Source organism: Hakea prostrata, chromosome 10, assembly GCF_041222555.1.
Source record: "Hakea prostrata isolate BN-2017 chromosome 10, UWA_Hpros_2, whole genome shotgun sequence".
Classification (NCBI taxonomy): Eukaryota; Viridiplantae; Streptophyta; class Magnoliopsida; order Proteales; family Proteaceae; genus Hakea; species Hakea prostrata.
Genome location: NC_142609.1, coordinates 32,226,739 through 32,248,322, shown reverse-complemented (window position 1 = coordinate 32,248,322; position 21,584 = coordinate 32,226,739). Strand labels below are relative to the sequence as shown.

At 38.4% G+C, this 21,584-nt stretch overlaps 1 protein-coding gene across 5 annotated transcripts; it reads right to left on the bottom strand.

The window, feature by feature from the left end:
• Nucleotides 1-3,276: 3,276 nt before the first annotated feature.
• Nucleotides 3,277-18,153, bottom strand: LOC149002514 (uncharacterized). Of its 5 annotated transcripts, none has more exons than XM_089136338.1 (5): nucleotides 17,761-18,151; nucleotides 16,605-16,666; nucleotides 4,118-4,318; nucleotides 3,756-3,848; nucleotides 3,277-3,662 (listed from the first exon to the last, which is right to left on the bottom strand). In XM_089136338.1, the coding sequence occupies exons 1-5, from the start codon at nucleotides 17,966-17,968 to the stop codon at nucleotides 3,561-3,563; spliced, it is 666 nt and encodes a 221-aa protein (XP_088992464.1). In that variant the 5' UTR covers nucleotides 17,969-18,151; the 3' UTR covers nucleotides 3,277-3,560. The 5 variants fall into 5 exon arrangements, 1 of the variants encoding a protein (XP_088992464.1); XR_016170127.1 differs by lacking the exons at nucleotides 3,277-3,662; nucleotides 3,756-3,848; nucleotides 4,118-4,318 and adding exons at nucleotides 10,108-10,267; nucleotides 10,363-10,438; nucleotides 10,533-10,586 and having other exon boundaries at nucleotides 10,770-16,666; nucleotides 17,761-18,153; XR_016170128.1 differs by lacking the exons at nucleotides 3,277-3,662; nucleotides 3,756-3,848; nucleotides 4,118-4,318 and adding exons at nucleotides 10,108-10,267; nucleotides 10,363-10,438; nucleotides 10,533-11,473 and having other exon boundaries at nucleotides 17,761-18,153.
• Nucleotides 18,154-21,584: the final 3,431 nt, after the last annotated feature.

The window sequence follows — 21,584 nt, the reverse complement described above, 5'->3', positions numbered from 1 at the left end:
ATCTTCTCGATCACTATCTTTAGGTTTGTGCAGTCATTTGTATATATGTGGTCTTTGCCTCGATGGAAGTGACAGTATTTGTTCATATCATCTCAGTCAAGCCTTGAGTGCAACTTACCCAGGTTCTTCAGAAGGCCAATTCCCTAGTCTACATTAGGATGGCAGATTGGGATATATTTAACAAAGTAAAGTCTCGATCATCATCTTCCTACTCTTTTACCTTCTAGTCAGGTTGATCTCACCTATTCCTCCTTCCCCTGGAATGACTCAAGGTGTCTTCTTTATTGTTTTGGGTAGACCTAGGTCCTTGGCTACCTTCCTTGAAGCCATTGTGGTTAGCCTCGATAACTTCCTCTACCATTGCAATCTAGTAGCAACGGTCCAAGATTTGTCTAAGATTAGCTGGTTTGTTCTCAACCAAAGAAGCTATCATGTCTCACTAATTAAGGATCTTTTGAGGGTTGTAAAAGCAACCTTATCATCTAGATCCTAGATTTTGATAAATACTTGATTAAATCGAGCAATGAAATCTTGAATTGATTCATTCTTTCTTTGCTTTAGAGCCAACTTGTGGTCTTTAGTTTTTTCTTTCTTAATTCTGCTTTTAAAATCAGCCCACAAGGCTTCCCTGGCTCCTCAAAGTTATTAATGGAGTTCATCTTGAGGTGCGAGTACTAGGTAGTGGTTGGCCCCTTTAACGAAGATGGGAAGTCACGACACTTTATGGGTCTCCACCACCCACGATAGTCGTAACGGAAGGAAAATGAATAAATTGCTGAAAAGGATAAACGATTCCATCGAATATAGAGAATATAGGTAGTTTAAAACCTTGGGGCAGAGGTGCTTTCATGATTGCTCGAGTGAATGGATTTGGATTCAAAATGGAGCATACATCGCTAGGGCGCTTTTCATCAATGTTTGAGACGTTTGTATACATCAAGACACTAATTCAATTGCAAGTCGTCTCGACCTACTTCTCGTCATGGAAATCTACCTAAACTTTCATGCTCTGTCTCATACGTTAACTAAGCCAATGACTTGCCACTCTTGGTTTTGCTCCTGCTTCTTATGTCCTATTCAGTTTGCTCCATCGTTTCCACTTGCAGTCCCTTGGACCTAGGGATCAAGTGTTATGCCCTCCCAAAGCTAAGTTCTTGTCTTCGGCATTCCAATTGACTTGACCAAGCCTATTGAACACCAACCCTCTTGGTTGGAGTTGGTCCTCATTGTTGGCCTCTTCTTCACATCTCCTCTGTATAGCAATGTTAACATAACCTAAAAGGGGGTGAATAAGTTACAACTAGTGGATTAGCCTAATTTTTTGAATTAATGCACATACAAGATTAAGTAAACAAATTTAAATGTAGTAAAATTAAACTTAGGCAAAATATGCAAACACCATAAGCCACAACACAAGAATTTTATAGTGGTTCGACTTTGCAAATCTATGTCTACTCGTATCTTTGCCGCTAGAGTCAATGGAGTATTCGACTAGTATCTCTTTCAATATGGTAGATAGATAATCAAACCCTTACAAATCTTTGTTTACCAGAGAAAAAACCCCCCCTACAATCTCAGTTTATCCTAGGGCAAGAGCATCCTTAACCAATTCTAATTTACCTAGACTAAAATTAAAATCACATGTTACAATAGTTTGGTAAGATATTTCGTAACAATGGGTGTGACACTTTACCCTTTATGTGAAAACTGACACAAATGGAGTAGATGCAAAATGTAGATGATTTGCAACACAAATTACCTCCCCGAAAGCCTTCTATCACCTAAGCCCAACACCAAAAAGCTTACCTCACTTCCTTGCCATAAGCTTCAAGGAGTGGCTACAAGAATACAAGAGAATTGAGAGTTTGTGAGTGTATAGTTGGTTGTACTTGGTAGTCTCTAAAAGGAGGGTGATTTAGCCAAAACAGAAGCCCAAAAAGTCCCATAAATCAAATCATAACAGATACAAAACTAGCTCGTTTTCTGTCTTAACAACAAACCGTTTAGAAATGTAGTTGTTAAATGACAGTTGGGTCATTTCTGGACCTAAGGCAAAAATTATGTCTCTGAGCAAAATGGCTCGCAGTTTCAGATCATACGGCTCACCACAGGCTCAAATGGCTAGCCTTCAGGTTTTTCCAGTAACAGTTGGCTTTTCTTAGGGTTTTTGGTCCTCCTAACCAATCCTAACCAATCCTAAGTCCAAATTGACCCCACCAATTTACTGTTTTTTGGTGTCTCTTTTGTCTCGTTAAAGATGCTTCACTACAACAGCTATGTGGCTGTGTGATGACCCTTCTGAAATTCATTCAGAATATCATGAAGGGGCACATTTTCTGAAACCCTGAAGAATGGACAATGAATTAAGGCAAAGGAATAAACAAGCATATTAAGCATGCAGCAGTGGTACAATCACTTTTCAAATTGGCCATCCAGCTGTTACTCTTCCCCTTCCCCCACAACCAAGAAAAAATACATCTATTCATCCCCAAAAAATAAATAAATAAATACATCTAATATTTACAACTGAATTATTTCTTGAGGAATGAGGGCAATTTTGCATTTGTGATCCTAACAAGAATATACAAGATTGTCCCAGCACTTCAGACATCCATATCTTCCCACTGCTCTGCACTTCAGACATCCATACCTTCAGAAGAACAAATGAAAAGAAAGCAAAACATTGTGACTGTTAGACAAGAATCTCCAATGAGTGAAGTAATATGACATCCAGCAAATACGAGCATATAAGGATGCCACACAGAAGCTCAATCGGATGTGATATGCAACAGCAAGTGTAATGTAAACCACATTTATTGTACCATCAGATGTTTACGGAACACAAAAGTCATTTTTATCATCTTTGTCTTAGCACTTGGGCACCAAACAATAACATTAGGTCTCGAACAGCCTCAATTAATAAGTGGTATTGCAGGAAATAGAATATGAGTTGAATACAATACTGACAGAAAATGCATATTTCACTAATGTCTAATAGCAAACTATCAGGCAAGAAAACAAAATCAGCAAGATATTGAAAGCAAGAACCATACCCACCTCAAGTATGTTGTCCTTGCATTAGGAGCTTTATGCCAAGAACTGAGCGAACAGTAGCTAGCCTCAAGCGAAGATATCTTTTCAGCCTAACTAGTTATTTCTTCAGCCTTCCTAGCTATCTCTTAAGCCTGCGCAGATGTTGTAGCCTCTAATGTGTGTATCTTAGCCCGTAATTGTGCATTCTCTTTAGCATATGACTTGTGGCCTCTGCTTCCCTGTAGCCTCTAATGTGTGTATCTTAGCCCGTAATTGTCCATTCTCTTTAGCATATGACTTGTTGAGCTCTCTTGCTGTCCCATGTAGCCTCTAATGTGTGTATCTTAGCCCGCAATTGTACATTCTCTTTAGCATATGACTTGTTGAGCTCTCTTGCTGTCCCATGTAGCCTCTAATGTGTGTATCTTTGCCCACAATTGTGCATTCTCTTTACCATATGACTTGTTGAGCTCTTTTGTTGTCCCATGTACTTGTGTTGGAGTTAATCCAACTCCAAACATTCATACTCAACCATGGACATCATCATCTACATAATCCCTAAAAACTTGGTCTTGCACAGCAAGGTCCCCTCGCATTTCTTCAGGCAATTCATTGAGTTTTTTTTCCATCTAGGCCCCCATTTGAAACACAAAAATCAGTTAAAAGATATATTAACTAAAGCTATAAAATGGTAGTACCTCATTTATGATTTTATAACTTACAATGATCATGTTAACAATCTTGTTTGTAATGTCACGTGTAATCTTGAACATTTCCATACGAGTGGGAGGTTCTTTATTTGGGTGCTCCTGATGCTAAACAATTAAAAAACAATAAAATATTAACATGTGAACTTTCATAAACAACATTTATACTTTCAAATAACATCATATATCTTCTCCTCTCGAATTATAGCAAAAGAAGTCTATCATATGCTATGTAATGATTCTAAGTTTTTCCTAATATCAATATTCAATATTACAAGCCGACATAGCTTAAAATATTTTCAAACACACAGAATTAGATTAGAAATATTATTGCTTACTGTTTTGTCACAAGATAAGCTAAATTCTAGGCATCATACCTGACTAGCCTCTTGGCTCCATGTCTCGAGGAGTATATTCCATTGTTCTAATGGAACACGCTTATCTAGATGGGCTAACCTCTCCTCATGTGTTTCGTACTTGTTGAACACATTTACCTTTAGTTCATGCTTAAAATCCTTCCATCTCTCATTTAGCTTAATTTCCACCCATCTACAATCTTCAGGGAGATTGAATTTTTCCTACAAACATAATATAATAATAATTAGTCTACTATAGGCAATACATGAATACAAACATCTAAATATAGGTAAGAAATATGATACGGAAAATGTATTACATATATTTTATTCATTGCGTCATCTTCAAAGGTTGTGGGATTCTCCTCCAATCAAAATAAGATATAAGGTGTAAATATATTTTATTCATTGTCACTCATATTTGGCAACAACCTACTTGGAAGTAGCAAAGTGTGAATCAACCAAATGAGAGAAAACTACTAAGATGAAACAATTTAGTCTAGTATAAGGTTAATCAACATGAAATTCAAAGAAGTAAACAGAACACACAGAAAGAAAAGACAACTCTCAATTATTAAATTCCAATGAAACACTTCACTACCAACTGAAATAATAAAGAAGAGAAAACTACAAAGTGTATGCATTTCACAACGAAGAAACTCAAAGTCAGTCATACAACTATTAAAAAAAAAAGAATCAAAAGCCAAAAGAGGAAACTACAATTCTAGAACATAAGCATTTACACCACTCTTGATTGGATCCTCAGCTGCAAAGTCAACTCATATACTCATCATCAGAAGATTCAAAACTTGCAATTTCATTATTTAGTTTGATGGGGGTTTCAACAATCATCCCTTCTATATCAGTCCTAGTCCACCCAAAATCAGCTTCACCTTCTTGCTCTAACAGTTGCCTATTATGCCTTTTGTCAACTCATATACTCATCATCAGAAGATTCAAAACTTGCAATTTCATTATTTAGTTTGATGGGGGTTTCAACAATCATCCCTTCTATATCAGTCCTAGTCCACCCAAAATCAGCTTCACCTTCTTGCTCTAACAGATGCCTATTATGCCTTTATTGTATTGAAGTTAATGTGCATACTTGATTTGGAGCATCATTTTTCTCTCCTAACAAGTCATATGTATCCCTAATCTCGGTAATTACAGCAAGATACCAACCAGACTTTTGAGGATCTGACACCTAAAACACCTACTCTACTTTTGAAGAAAGGACATATGGCTCATCATTTATATTTTGTCCACTATATTCCAAGTTATTAAAATTTACAAGTGTAAACCCAAGTTCATCTTTTTGCAATCTGCTCTCCGGATGAACCCAATCACAATTAAATAATGTTACTTTGAGATCCGCAAAATATTCCAATTATATTACTTGATTCAAAATTCCATAATAAGTGACTAGTCCCCCAATAGGATGCTTGTCCTTTTGACTTGAAAAGCTATTAGTCAATGTAGTTATTATGACCCCACTATTTTGAGTTTTCTTGGTGACCCCATACACCTTATTATGAAACTTGATCCCATTAACAATGTATCTCATGTAACTTCTTACTTCATGGTTCGGACCTCTAGCTAAACATATGATTTCTTCAGGCACCGGGATCCCATCTTGGCGGAGTTTCAATGTATGGTAATACAATATTGGTATAATTTAGATTGGAAAGTTTTTAAGCGAATTTGCATAAAGTAAATTATGAGAATAGTTACACTTACATACTCATAAAATCATTATTGGGAAGTCCCTATCATGCAAATCCATAACCTTCTTAGGACAATCACCATGACCTAAATGCCTTTTAATCTCCCTTTATGTGGAGTCTAAAAAAGATTCATGCCAGAAAATATCAATCAATTACCCTTTAATATAAATTATCAAGTTTGAATGATGAAGATGTATTGCGTCATCCATATTTACTATTGGTATTTATTTATTCCTTTGTAATTGACTAGCTCACATCAATGTGTTTGATTCCTTTCTTTCATTTCAAGACGCAACAGTTCACACTTCCCAAGCGGCCGACCCATGCTTGAAAATGTTGAATTTGGGTCCAATGTAACATAATTTATATTTGGCCGATTCAATCTCGTTTCAACTCCTTCAAAGTATCTAGAACAAATTAGTAAACACTCTTCTGCAATATATCCTTCGCTTATCGAGCCCTCTGACCGACTATTATTGCGAACATTATCTTTAAGTCGCATAAGGAACCTACATGAAATTATGTTTATCATGAATTTTAACAATAATTGTCACATGATATTAACAAAGTGTATCATTTAAATGACCTCTTAAAAACTAACCTTTCTATTGGAATCATCCAACAATAATGTATTGGACCGGCAACACTTGCCTCTTGAGCTAAATGAATGACTAAATGCACCATTATATCAAAAAATTCTGGTGGTAAGTACCTTTCAAGGTTACACACCAAAATAGCAGCTCTTTGGTCAAGCATTTGGAAATCCTCCTCAGAACTAACCTTACCTACATAAATCCCGAAAGAACTCACATAACTTGATCAGTATTTTACCAATATTATTAGGCAAAACAACACACAAGACAATTCGAAGAAGTTGCATCATAATAGGATAATCATGTCTCTTCAAATCTGATATTATCTTTTCCTTGACTTGCACATTACGTTAGATAATACCAGCATAGTTGTCTGTAACCTTGATACCACTTAATGTTGTGTTAAACATTTCCTTATCCTCATTGGACAATGAGTAACATGCTGGGGTCAAATGACTTAATTCCTACCTTTAGTATTCTTTGGATGAAGATCAACACGAATGATCATATCTTTTAAATCTAAACGTGCATTCAAGTGATCTTTCGTCTTATCTTCTATATCCAACGTGTATATTATGCTATCACAAACATTCTTCTCAATATGCATAGCGTCCGAATTGTGACGAATAACATTATCTTTCCAATATGGCAAATCAAAGAATATACTCTTTTTGTTCAACCTTGACACTAAGAAGAAGAACACAATGGTTGAAGACGATGAAAATGTTGAATATGAATGAAGAACCTCTCATGTGTGTTCGCTCTTGCACAAAAGTCAAATGAAGAAGTCCTTCGCATTGCCTTCTCCTTCAAAGACTCTCGTTCCTTCTCAAAGTCGCAGATTTGAGAATGAAAGAAGACAAACGAAAACAGGGGTTTTCCCTCAACTTTGGCATTTTGAAATCTCAGTTTAAGAGAGATAGGGTCGGTCCGGTCCGTCGAGTCAATTTGGGTTGGGTTTGCAACCATTGAGTCGAACAGTTTTGAGGGTTTGCTTCACTTAAATGGGCTGAAAAATTAATCAACGGCTGAGATGGGTTTTGGTGACGCAGCTTTATCCGGGTCGTACGCAGCTCAGTGTTGCGCGTTTATTACGCAACATTAAAGCAAAATCATTCAAGGGAAATTATCTGAATAAGCTCTAAAGAGAAGAATATGTCATATCCAGTTGCAGGTACATTAAACAACAAAACAAAAGCAGGTGCATTAAACAACAGCAGCTAAAGAGCATTAAAAGAATCATTGATAAGGGAAACATGCCATGCATGATTCGGCTTTTACATTCTTAAATAAGCCATGCATGATTTGGCACACTAGCCCAACAAGTTGTATGCATGTAGTAATATTGAATAAGATACATCATTTAAGAAAGTTCGTTCAATTAACTCCTCCATCCCAGGCATCCCACACTGTTCGCGCAAGGTCATCACAAAACTATTCTACATTTAAGGCAACATCATCATGAACTTGATGATTGCCAATGGAAGGGTCTTCATCACATTCTTCATCGCTCTCTGGATCCTCACTTGAACTTGAATCTTCATCATCATCATCAGATTTGCTAACTCCAACCCATTGAAGTTCTTCTTCAAAAGTGTTTTCACTAAGAATAAAATTGTGCAGAAGAACATAAACTATAACAATCTTCACCTATGTTTTGTAGCTGTATTCTGCCATGACTCTCAAAATCTTGAAAGGTCTCTTTAACATACAAAAAGTACATTCAATGACATTTCGCACAGAAGAATGTCTCAAGTTAAATGGTATTTTTGTATTTTTCAATGATTCAGGACAATTCTTCCACTCTTTCAAATGGTATCGACTACTTTGATACAGTCTTAAGAAGCCCCTTCCATTAGGAAAACCAGCATCAACAAGAAAGAACTTCCCTTCGGGTACCTTTAGTTGACTTTCTCCATTCCTATGTATGGCATCATCCAAAACTCTTGAGTCTGAGGTTGAACCTTCCCAACCAGCTAGGATATAGGTAAACTTGTGATCATAATCAAACACAACCAAGATATTTTAGTAATGTTTCCCTTCCTATCCCGAAACCTTTTTTTGTTTGTCCCCCACTACCACCGCAGGCACAGGGGATCCATCGATGGCACCGGTGCAATTCGTGAAGAAAGGATAATACTTAGCTTGGTACTCCCTTGTGCATGGAGGCTTTAATAGTATTGGATATAGTTTTATTATTGCAAAATTAAAGTGCCAACTCACAATCAAGGTTCGACATGTCGGCCCATGTCGCCGTGTCGGACCCTAGCGACACGGCGACTCGGGCGACTTTGAACATCGAACCCCTGTTTCTAAGGGTATTTCAGGTCATTTTGACCTAAAATTTGGTGTGTAGATTAATTTGAGGCCAATAAACACATTAGAAGTGTTATTTTGACCTAAAACATCACCTAAACTAATGTTCTTAATCGATCCATGTCCTACTGTACGCGGACGAAAGTCCCGAAACTAAAAATTTAAAAACTTAATAAAAACCAAATCATATAAAGTCAACAATTCATTGTACAAACATAGAGTCATCCAACCATATAAAATCTAGAACTCTCAGTACCAAGTACTGTGCCTAGGTGGATCAAACTCATGTGACTCAGACTGTCTCCAGTGATGCCCCCCCTACAAATTCACATACTCATCCCATCTCATACGATATTGAAAGTTGTCTAGATAATCATCAACTGCATTCTATAGCAGTCATCTTCCACCGCCATGAAAACTCCAATTTGAGGGAAGTGAGAATAGGGCCAAGGAACGTTCCGCATGCCATCAGATGCTCTTGTTGGTACGGATGACTCTGAATGTGAATGCATGACCTCATCTATAGACAATGGCCTCCTCTCGATACCATAGTCCAAGTAAGTATCCCGACTATCAGCTTGCGAGTGCCCATGATACGAAGAACTAGAGGGGATACTAATTCCCATATCATACTGTCCATGTGAAGGAGGGAGAGGGACACCATAATTACCCATAGGCCAATAACCTGCTGTGGAGCCTACGGACTCATCCAAGCTCATGGATCCCATTGACTCAATCGCCACATCCCAAGGATTAACATAATCATAACCACCTCTGTGATGTTGCTGACTGTCATGGTCAGCCCCCTTTGATGGTGGCTCGGCTTTGTATCAAAATAATGACGACCACGCTGATAATCACCACCATGATCATAATCCTGGGTGGCATGATCGAAATGACTCTCCCCAGTGTATTTGGGTGGGGGCTCTTGTGTCTCTGGTAGTGGAACATGTAGACGCTCTCCAATGCCTCCACCACCACCACCACCACCATCATCATCATCATCTCGACCAGTCTGACTAGGCGGGAGTGTGTCATCGGGATCGTCGTCCTTCCGCTCCTCCGTGCCTGGTGCCATCATCCAATCCTCATCAGCAGTGGCAGTTGCCTCTGCATGTGCCTGACCCTCCTCTTGAGTGGCCATATACTCATCCACATTAACCCCTACAGCTTGAGCTAGTTCTAGGTCAGGCCTCCCTCCAGGTTGGTCCAATACTGGCTCACCCATGTCCAACATCCACTGAGTGAGGGGATCTTGCTCATCTTCGGCCACATCAAATATATCATCGAGATTGATGTATTGCCTATCATTCGAGCCTCGCTCCACGACATATTGCGGCTTCAACCTCATATTATAGTGAATAAATACGAGGTCATTTAGATGTTGGCTTCCAACCGGTTCCTCCTCTTGGGGTGGATCATGCTGAATGTACTCCAATTCCTCTCACATCCAGAGGCAGAGCAAGTCTGAGACAAGATCCTGATTGCCAATCTTCGCAAGCTTGATGCACTGTTGCCATAGAGATACCACCATTCAGCTGCATTATCACAAAAACATTTAAGTTAGAAACTCAAAAGTCAAAAGACTCCAAACATTTATGCATCTAAGGATCTAACTATATAAGTATCTAACTTGGATCATTGGTTTCTCTGCCCCGTATAGCAGCAGCTCCACTAAAAGACCTAAATGCATCCCTAAACAATTTGATCTGCAATAATACAATCATTAGTATTGATTGGTTATCTAAATTATTTAAACAATAAATACAACTCACTAATCGTTTGAAATTCCCAATGTCTCACCTCATTGTGGCAAAATGATTGGAGCATCTCATCTGGCTCCAACTTCGTTATCACCTGTAACAGGGCATCCAATAGGTTTGTGTCCAACCCTAAATGTTGATTATATTGATACTTAGGGTTTAGAAAATATGTTGCATAATTAAAAAAGCTTAAAATTAGTACCAACTACCAATACCTACAATGATACAAGCCCACAAGTCTACAACTACAAATCAACAACCCATAATATTTACTTACCGGCCCTATGCAGAGGATGCATTAGATAAGCTGTCCATCGTGCATCGACAATATCTATTGGCTCACCCATGTCCAACATCCACTGAGTGAGGGGATCTTGTTCATCTTCGGCCACATCAAATATATCATCGAGATTGATGTATTACCTATCATTCTGAGCCTGCTCCCTGACATATTGCAGCTTCAACCTCATATTATAGTGAATAAATACAAGATCATTTAAACGCCGGCTTCCCAACCGGTTCCTCCTCTTGGAGTGGATCATGCTGAATGTACTACAATTCCTCTCACATCCAGAGGTAGAGCAAGTCTGAGACAAGATCCTGATCGCCAATCTCCAAAGGTTTGATGCACTGTTGCCATTGAGATACCACCATTCAGCTAAACAACTTAATGTCTCAAACTTGATAAGTTAATTTGATAAGTTATGAGTTTCTAACTTAATGTTTTTGTGATAATGCATCCCTAAACAACTTGATCTGCAATAATACAATCATTAGTATTGATTGGTTAGCTAAATTATTTAAACAATAAATACAACCCACTAATCGTTTGAAATTCCCAATGTCTCACCTCATTGTGGCAAAGTGATTGGAGCATCACATCTAGCTCCAACTTTGTTATCACCTATAATAGGGCATCCAACAGGTTTGTGTCCAACCCTAAATGTTGACTATATTGATATTTAGGGTTTAGAAAATAGGCTGCATAATTAAAAAAGCTTAAAATTAGTACCAACTACCAATACCTACAATGCTACAAGCCCACAAGTCTACAACTACAAGTCAACAACCCAGAATATTTACTTACCGGCCCTATCCAGATGATGCATCAGATAAGCTGTCCATCGTGCATCAACAATATCTAAGAAAACCCGATGTCCTCTAGGGTTTGTTGCCTTTATAGCATCCTTCATACGCTCAAGGGATGCATACAAGTGGGGCATAGTGGGTCCCCTCAAGGAAGAGTCCACCACCGACTTTCCCTATTTATCACCAGAAGTCGGCGATATATCGCCGACTTAATATTAATTCGGTGTCGCTGGGGGGTATCGTGTCGCCCCCAGCGACACGTCGATTTTTCGACCCATGTCGACGATATATATCACCGACACGAGGAACCATGCTCACAATCTCACAAGAAACACTAAATTGATGCATAGTTGTCACAGCGACGAGGCGATGCGAGGCGGTTTTAGCTAGTTGGGGCGATGAGTCAATGAGGCGCCCTTCGAGGCACTTTTGAGGCGGTCAAGGCGTTTTAGGTAAAAAAATTTACTTTTTAGTGTACATCTCATACAATAACTCATTATAAACCTATCTTATATATAATAAAAAAACTAATATTAGCCATTTAGCCTACCTCAAGTCATCCAACATACTACAAACCACACATAGTACGTCCTAAATAAATTCTAGTCATTTAGCTTACCTCAAGTCATCCAACATACTACAAACCACACATACTAGGTCCTAATTCCTAAATAAATTCCAAGTATCATCCTATCATTAACAAGAATCAAGATACGATAAAAAATCTAACAACAAAAGAATTCAGGTGTTGAACTTATGCAAGGAAAGAATTCATTGGCTGGACCCGAAGTACCAAGTTGCTGAACTATCAACTATCAAAAAAAATCAAACAAACAAAAGAAAAACAGACACACGTACACCAAATAAGAAAAGAATCATTACAATGTATCCAAGTAGATGAAACAGAGATGGAACAAATTCAATGAAGAAGAATCGTTACAAATAAAATAAAATAAAAATACAAAACACCAAATAGCAGGTTTAGAGTATGCAATCAGGTGCAATTTGCAAGTCACAGACTCACAGAGATGGTGAACAAAGTTACCGATGACATAAGTATATAACATAGCTACATCGCAGAAAGAAAAAAAAAAAAAGAAAAAAAAACCATTCCAACGACATACCGTCGTCTGAGATGGTGACCAAAATTACCGGAAGCCACTGCAACTTGGTCGCTCACTCACTGCAAGCTTGCAACCGCAACACGGCAACAGTGAGTCACACCTCGCACGGTGAAGAAAATCAATTTAGGGGAAGAGAAAAAACAAAAGAAAGAAGAAGAAAGAGAGTCGCACACTCGCACGCTGCTGCTCTGGAGGTTGTTGCGCCGAAGGTTGACCGCCGCAAGCCCGTAACTGATACGGTGGAGTTTGGTTGATGAAAAACAAAAATCAAGTCCAAACTCCAGAGATGTTGTCACTAGCTGTCGCCGGTGACACTAGTTGTCGCCGGTGGTGACGTTGGTTGTCGCCGGTGTCACTGATGGTCGATGTCAAAGTCGGAGACGAAGAGAGTAGCAGAGGGAGAGGCGAGAGAGAACTCAGAGAAGAGGTAAGGTTAGGGCTCGATTGACTTTGATTTTTTTTTTTTAATAATTTAATGTTACAATAACACCTATATAACCATTCACCCATTAGATTCTTTCCAATTGGAATCTACTTTTCAAATCGTTTTTGGCCTTTGATTTGGAATAAAATAAATTTACAATTTTTAACACCCAATATGGCAGTCGCCTAGTGGTATATTGCATCCGAGGCATCCGAGTCAACGACTCAAAGACACCTCATAGTCTGAGGCGGCCGTCTTATTGACTTCTCCTGAGTCGGCCTTCGCCTCAAGCCCTATGTTTTCACCAGGACGCCAAGGCGACGCCTTGACAACTATGAATTGATGACAAGGTCACGATTCGAATGGTTGAACCCAAATACTCTCAAAAACATTACCATTTGTTCCTCCAAACTCACAAACCTACTATCAAACATGAGATCCCTATCCCTCACCAAATTACACAACCCGAAGAATGCCTTTCTACTCGAGCCTAATTTGCTCTTGGCAAAATACGATCAGATACCCCAATAATTCAATGCGTCTTTTGTTGGCCACGAAGAGTCTCACCCCAATATAGAGCTCTAGTTGGGAACAACTTTTAATTTTTTTTCATTGCTAGGGGACACCAATAATGATAAATATCACAGTTTTTCTTCGCCTCTATCTCCTAAGCTATTCATCATCGTTCATATAATCCATGTCAATGATGGTCTACAACTAATTTCAATAAATTAGAATTATGTCGTATTTATATCACAACACCACAAAGTTGTAATTATATCGTAAAAGTGATAAAGCGAGATAGTTATTACATGTAAGACAAGATAAGAAAGGAAAATGTTTCATTACAACCCTAGTTGATTACATAGTCTATATGCCATGGTTTCAGTACAATATTAAGCATAACTTCTATCTTTACTCGAAATACGTACTACAACTTCCTAATGAGACCATGGAATCACTCCTAACATTAGAATAAACACTACAATCACAATCACAATCACAATCATAACATCTTGTTGAAATTCTAGCTTATTCTCCACTAGTTTCAATCTTTTCTTCAAAGCTCTCAGCTCCTTTTTTACATCTTCTTCCTATCTTGTATGCATAAAAAGAGCAGGATTGGATGTGTTTACTTCTTATAGTGATTCACACCACTTAAAGAAGTCACATCCCATAGCAAAGGCTTCACAGCATTGATATAGCCGATTCGAATGTTGGAATAACACCCCCACAATTCTAATTGGGGCCAGCCTTCCACATTTGCATAGTGTCGGTAAACCACAAATATGATCTTAAAAAATCGTTGACACTACTAGTAGACATCCTGTAAATGCACAAAAACAAAATGGGATTGAGAACTATTGAGAGATGTCAATAGCTTCAAGACTCAAAACTCCTATAAGCAATAGACAAGTCGACAAACTTGAGGGTACATAGCACCTCTTACTGTTATGTATTTTTAAACATAATCCAGAAAACTCAGTTGGAATCTAGCTCAAGCAAGATCACATATGGGGTTGAGAGCTATTGAGAGATGTCAATAGCTTCAACGATCATATATGTTGATATACCTTAAAAAGTAAAGATGTCTTCAAGGATACAACTGCTCAATCTAAAAATCTAAAAAAGAAGCAAAAGAACATTTAGAACTCATCAAAACTTGCAGCCCAAAGCTTTCAAATTCAACACAAAGTAAGAATAATTCCAAATCCAACACATCTTAGACTTTTCAAACAATTCCAAAGTCATAAGATCAAAGGTGGTTTGAATCTAATCCATACGCATTATACCTAATTCCCACCCTATCTCAAAACCAACGCACTTGCAAGACAACCCCTCAGAAGGATTTCACCAAATACATATTCTTAAGAAATCGGTCCCAAAATGGCAAGGACTAATAAGAGACAATCCACATAATGGAGGGGCAATCTCGACTCTCTGTTGCCTGATTAAGAGAAACAGACAAATAATGAAATATGCATGGAACTTCCAATAACACCAGTTGTTTCAATAGATACATTCTCTGATTTTTCTGGTTCCTTTGATGAATAAACTTGTACTGCTAGCAGATCAAAGGAGTTTAACAAACAAAGAACCATATTGGATTTACATATTTATAATCACTTGTAGTCAAAACAAAAAATCTAAAGCCAAGCATTCCAGGCCTTTTAGAGTATTTATTCAGGAAAAGAACTGACTCAGTTAAATGTATTAAAAAAAAAAAAGGATCACAAAATATGATACTTTAAAGCCCAAGCTAACATATCATATTGTGATAGTCGAAGACTGGAGACACAAGCAAAAGTGTCAAAAGTGAAAACCAAAATCTTTAAGACTCATCTTTTGGCCTTTCAGGGCTTAACAAACAAACCGTATTGGAAACGAGTTTTGGCACTGTAAATTGTCTGGTCCCAATAAATCAGCTAGAACAAGAACGTAGAGAGCAAGGTTACAAAAGGCGAAAAGAAGAAGAAGAAGAAGAAGAAGAAGCATAAATTGTATCTGTGATTCGCTCCAAGAAAAAACTCGTTTTGTCGCTCCAAGAAAAAACTCGTTTTGTCGCTCCAAAACTCTACCATGAGAAGAAGACATCAGTGGAAATAGAAGAAAAATGAAGTAGAAGATGAAGAACAAGATCCTACCTTCAAGCGAGACAGACTCTCGAGAGAACCTTGAGGCGAGACTTTGAAGAAGAACAATGAAGAGCCAATCAATGTTATTTTCGTTCAAAAAATCCTAGAGCTCCTCCTTCAAAAGTCCCTCTGTTGTTCCGTCCAAGTTCGTAGAGTTCCATCAAGGTAAATTTCGTGAATGCACAAATGTTAGCAGTTTTATAGTGAGGGTAGAGGTTTCACCCCATCCCATAAGTCACAGATTCATGGTTTTAGGGTAAAACGTTGAATCCCTAGATTTCATGAATCCAAGGATTCACAGCAACCAAATGGGTATAAATCTCCCATTCATGAATCCAGAGATTTGAAATCCCTAGATTCATGTAACCAAACAGGCACCTTAGAAAATACTCTCATTTTCGTAATGCCATTTTTGGGCAATATTCTGATGTATAAAATGCACACATATGATATGCATCCTGTAATTCGCTGCCATCTCTCTTCATTAAGGTGGATGAGGTAGCAATCATGAAGGACCTAATTCAAGTCTAAACATAACCCTAGACCTCCCATACTTGATCCAAGCATTAGGAACCCAATCAGGCCTAGCCACAAGGGTTCCTTGAGAGTTTTAAGGGTGTTTTAGCTATTGTTTCCGAGTTTCAACCCAAGACAGCAAGGATTTAAGAACTAGATTGTTGATGGCTCTCCTTGAGAGGATCCTGAAGATTAACCGAAACCATGGTTACATCAAGAGCCTACATATCTTCATGAAAATGTATGGTTTAACAAACAAAGTATCATAAACAAAAATAATAAACAATCCTATTGAGAAAATTATGGGATGCACAGGAACTTACGGTAAAACTTGCCGAGACTACCCACTCCAAATGTGCACCAACAAGAATGAGCTTGGGTTTTTCTGCAGCAATATGACAAGTGTTAGCTACATCAAAACGATGGATCACAACAGAAGCTCAATCTTGAATTTGTTTTGTTGGTGGCATTCCTCAATCTTGAATTTCTTTTGTTAGTGGCATTCCTATGTACAATTTCTTCTAGTAGTGGCGCTCAAGCTCACCTTAATTTATAAAATCCACAAGAGAAATTGTAAAGTGGAGTCACCTCATGCAGAAACCAAAAAAGGGAGGCACACAAGCTCACTATCCGGAAAACCACCCAACAACAAGGTAAAATGAAAACGCTTTATCAAACCATTGATATTAAATTGTTTGGGATATATTGTACTTTTGAGGTGTCGGGGATATATAATTAGGCTTCTGTTGAAGACGTGAAAGAAAGAGCTGTGAGCTTACAGAGCATGATTTGAAGCTCAATGAGATTCAAAACATCCCACTGGGGACCCAATCCACCCAGCAAGGAGAAGCAAAGGTAAATTTTCACAAACTCAAGCTTCCCAGCCGACAAAGCAACGGTTTTGAGGGGTCCTACTAGATTGGAGACAAATGCTTAGTTAAAAGGCAATATACACATTAAAGCAGGGGTCACGAATCATAGAAGAAAGATGGGATCCATGGCTATAAGAGGGACTAAACCTACGAGTAAATGACAAGCAGATGAACAACTTCTATGAAGGGGACTTCTCCAGGCAATTACTGAGAGATGATTTGCCCAAACCACAACAGAGCAACAATATTTAAAGGCAAACTAAACACGAAAAAGGAAGACCAGCAGCTGCAGATAAACAAAGCCATAGCATCAAAAGACCAGTGAAAAAGCCCCAAAACACACATCAAGAGTCAAGACCATGTCATTAAAGCTAAGAAGACGGAAGAAATGAGTCTAAAACTTCATAAAAGGACTAGGATTGCGGAGAGAAACCCTAACCAGTTCTATAAATTTCGATACAGAACAGCAATCACAAGAGGATAAGCATGAGAATAGTAGCATTCCAACTGAGAACAGCTCAAGAGTGCAAGCAGTAAAGGATCGAAAGAACAGAAGCTTGGGAACAAGCTCCAACATCAAAACAAAAGGCAATTGAGGAAAAAATACCTTCTGCAACGAGTAACAGAACCCTAGAGAAGCCTAACGCTCGCTTAAACTTGGACCACAGTAGAAGCCAGAGAGCAAATAACCGGTGGGAATCAACAGATTTTCTGAGAGCACAGCATCCATAAGAGCCTTTCGTCCCATAAAATAAAGCCCCTCTCTGACACGGAGGAGTCGCAGCAAACGACTCCATCGACGAAGGGGATATCATCAGCTACCCAAAAGCATCATTTATCCTGGACGACTAACACTGAGCAAAGAAAAGATGAAAATATTGAGGGAGAAATGCCCAGGGAAGAGATCTAGACCACCACTTCTCTCTTTCGATGCAGTCCTCTGTGAGGTCCGGCTCTAAAGCAAACCATATTTCAGAACGGCTCGCAAGACGCGGCTAAACGTTGCCGCAGAACCCTAATCTGATTTCCTTACTTACCCCTGATAAACTCCTATATTTTCTTTTGTATCCTTTTTCTCGTCACATGCTCTAATCGAAGTGTCAATTTTTTCTCTTTTTTCATTTTTTTGGTCAACAAATCAAATCAATCTTGAATCCACGCACTCCAAAAATAAATAAATAAATTTTTAAAAAATCTTAAATGCAATAAAAAAAAATTACATGATACCAACTATAAAAGGGAGTAAAACTCTTAACCACCTACTATTATTTCTTAAATTATATGGCTCTCACTCTTAAAAATTACAAGTTACCAATATTATATTTTCAGTTAAGTGGACGTATAAAATGACCAAAATACCCTTATTTATATTACTTATATTAGTTTTTTACATGAGCCCCTTCCATTTTCATGGGAAACAAACCTCAACCTCTCTAAAATCAAAACCTTACAAATACCCCCCCACCGTTAATCCCGTTATTTAGGACTGTTAAATAATTTTAATATGACCATATTACCCTCAAATATGGTAACGTTTGAACTTCATTTTCAAGAGCTTTTTACATGAGCCTCCTCCATTTTCATGGGAAACAAGGCGCACCCTCCCTCTAAAATAAAAATAAAAAACCTTGTAAATACCCCCTCCACCGTTAACCTTATTATTTAGGATTGTTAAATAATTTTAATATGACCATATTACCCTCTAATATGGTAATGTTTGAACTTCTTATTTTCAAAGCCGTACCACCTCACTCCTCACAGTTACTCACAATGCCTCGTAATCTTTCATCACTATTGCCAATCAACGCCCTTGATTACCAGCGGAGGAACATTGAGGAGAAGTAGTGCATACCTCATCTTAAAGAGAAGAAACGTTGCAGGAGAAGAAGAAAAAAAATGCAAGCGAGGTACGCACTGCTTCTCCTCAAATGTTCCTCGATGGAGGGGGTATTTGCAAGGTTTTTTTATTTTAGAGGGGGTGCGCCTTATTTCCCATGAAAATGGAGGGGGCTCATGTAAAAAACTCTACTTATATTTAAAGCATTTAAAATTTGATTTTCAAATTTCCTAAATACCCTTAGTTAGGTATCTTCACCCATCTTCTTCTTATGCAATAAACCACTCTCTACCGCTGACGATTAGGCCTCGCGCGGCAACCACAGCCCACCTCCCATCTCAACTCAAATCAACAACAGCAACAGTAACAGTTCCTGCTCCTCCTCTCTCCATATAAGAACAATAAACCCTTTACGGAATGTTTCTTAGTATTAGTGTTTGTGTTAATAGTTTCAAATTTGAGAAAATAAATAGAGATTCATTTCGAAACTAATATTAAGGAATATGATTCTGAAACTCTGGTTCTCTAGGCAAATAGCTATTTAGCTACTCAAAAGGCTTAAATCCTTTTTCCGGAATTGTGTTTCGTGGGATTTAGGGTTCCTGATTTCTCAAATTTCATGAGCGATTTAGGGAAAGATAGGAATCCAACTGTAGGTAATACTCCATATAATTTTCAATTTCATAATTGATAGGGGAAAGATCCTTACCTAGATCTGCTTTCCCAAATATGAATTATGTGCAGCGGAAATAAATCTGGATCCACGTTCTCGTTCCACCACCAAAGCTCTACCGGGGTGATTCCACAATCATTAGGAAAGGAAATTATTTCCACAACCCAAATGCCGTGTGGAAAAAGGATGGAATAGTGATTTAAAGCAAAGGAAGGAAATCTCCAATGAGTTTCTCCTTCCTGCATTTCTTGGAGAAAGGGAGAGAGAGAGTGGAGTCACCTCTTTTCTGGAAAAAATCTTGTACGAATGAATCACTCACCTTTTCTCAAGTAATGTGGTGGTTACAAATATATATAACCTATATTTTGTAACCGCCCTAAAAGAGATTTTCCAGATTTTCCCTTAGGCATTTAATTTATTAATATAATTAATAAATTCCAACATCAACATTTGCTTGTATTTGGGTTTTTCAGGTTCTTTCCAAGCAAATGTAACAAAGAGATCAAAACTCAAAGTTTGAGGTGGAAAACTTATTAATGGAGATCATCGACAAGAGGAAAAACTATGTTAAGATTGGTAGTAGCTCATCCTATGGAAATGATTTGTTGGGGATGCTTCTTGCAAAGACTTAGAAGAAAAGGGTGGGTGGGTTCAGCTTCACCCTTCAAATGCTCATGGACGAGGGATGAATGTAAGACTTTCTTCTTTACAAGACACAAAACCATTGCTCTGCTTCCCACTTAGACTATCATGCTTCTTGCCACAAACACATCATGGCATGACAAAGTTCGTGAAGAGGTGTTCCAGGTCTACAATGGAGAAATTCCCTCAACTGATCAACTCTCAAAGCTCAATGTGGTAAGCAAGAGATTATGGCATTGAAATCTTTTAGTCTAATCTTTCATTTTTTTTGGCCAAAAGTTCAACATTCATTCATAACTTTCAAAGAAAATAAAACACAAACACCAAACAAAATCAGAAAAACAAAATTTGAGGGATGGGTCAAGCCCAATAAACCCTTAGAATACTGGTTGTAACAACTACAAAACCAGTAAAACACAATGGATATGATATACCTATCCACCACCAACGCCTGTGGAGACAACCACAAAGGCGAACACCAATACAGACACAGACACGCCACAAGGGCAGAGATACAAAACCCCTCAAGGGTGAACACAGAACATGCCTCAAGGGCAGAGACAGAAAATGCCACAAAGGCATAAACTCAATTGTTGTAGCAAAGAGCGCTGGATCTTGGTTCTGAATTGCCATTGTCGAAGCCGCAAACATGGATACCACCAGCAGCAGTAGACGATGAAAATCTGGCCTAAAAACACCCAAACCGCAGAAAAAAGCTCGCATCAACCACCGTCTTCTTTTTTTTTTTTTTTTTAGGCTAGGAGGCTTCAAGCTGTGAAAACAAAGAGAAAATGAACAGAGGGAACGACAAGTGGAGGAGAGGTGGAGAGAGGGAGAGTAGAAGTGTGGGAGAGAGATGATGGAAGACAACTAGAAGAGAAAGCTTCCACTGATTGGGGAAAAAAGAAAAACAGAGAGAGAGAGAGAGAGAGAGAGCTTCACCGATTGGGAAAAAAGAAAACAGAGATGAAAGAGAGACGGAGAAAAGGAGAAACTTAAAGAGTTTTTTTTTTCCTTCGCTAAATCGGTCACAAGAGAGAGGCGAAGAGAGGGAGATGGAGAAAGCAGAACAGGGGTTGGAGAGAAAACAGAGAGAGAGAGTCGGAGAGAGGGAGGGGAGCAGCAGTGAAAAAATAAAAATAAAAAAAAACCAGAAAAATAGAGAGGCGGAGAGAGGGAGAGGAGGGGATGTAAGATGAGGTGGAGGACTCTCCACCTCAAAGCGTGGCGGCGGCGGTCGAAGTCTTCAGATCGCTAGGGTTGGAGAAGAGAGAAGTCT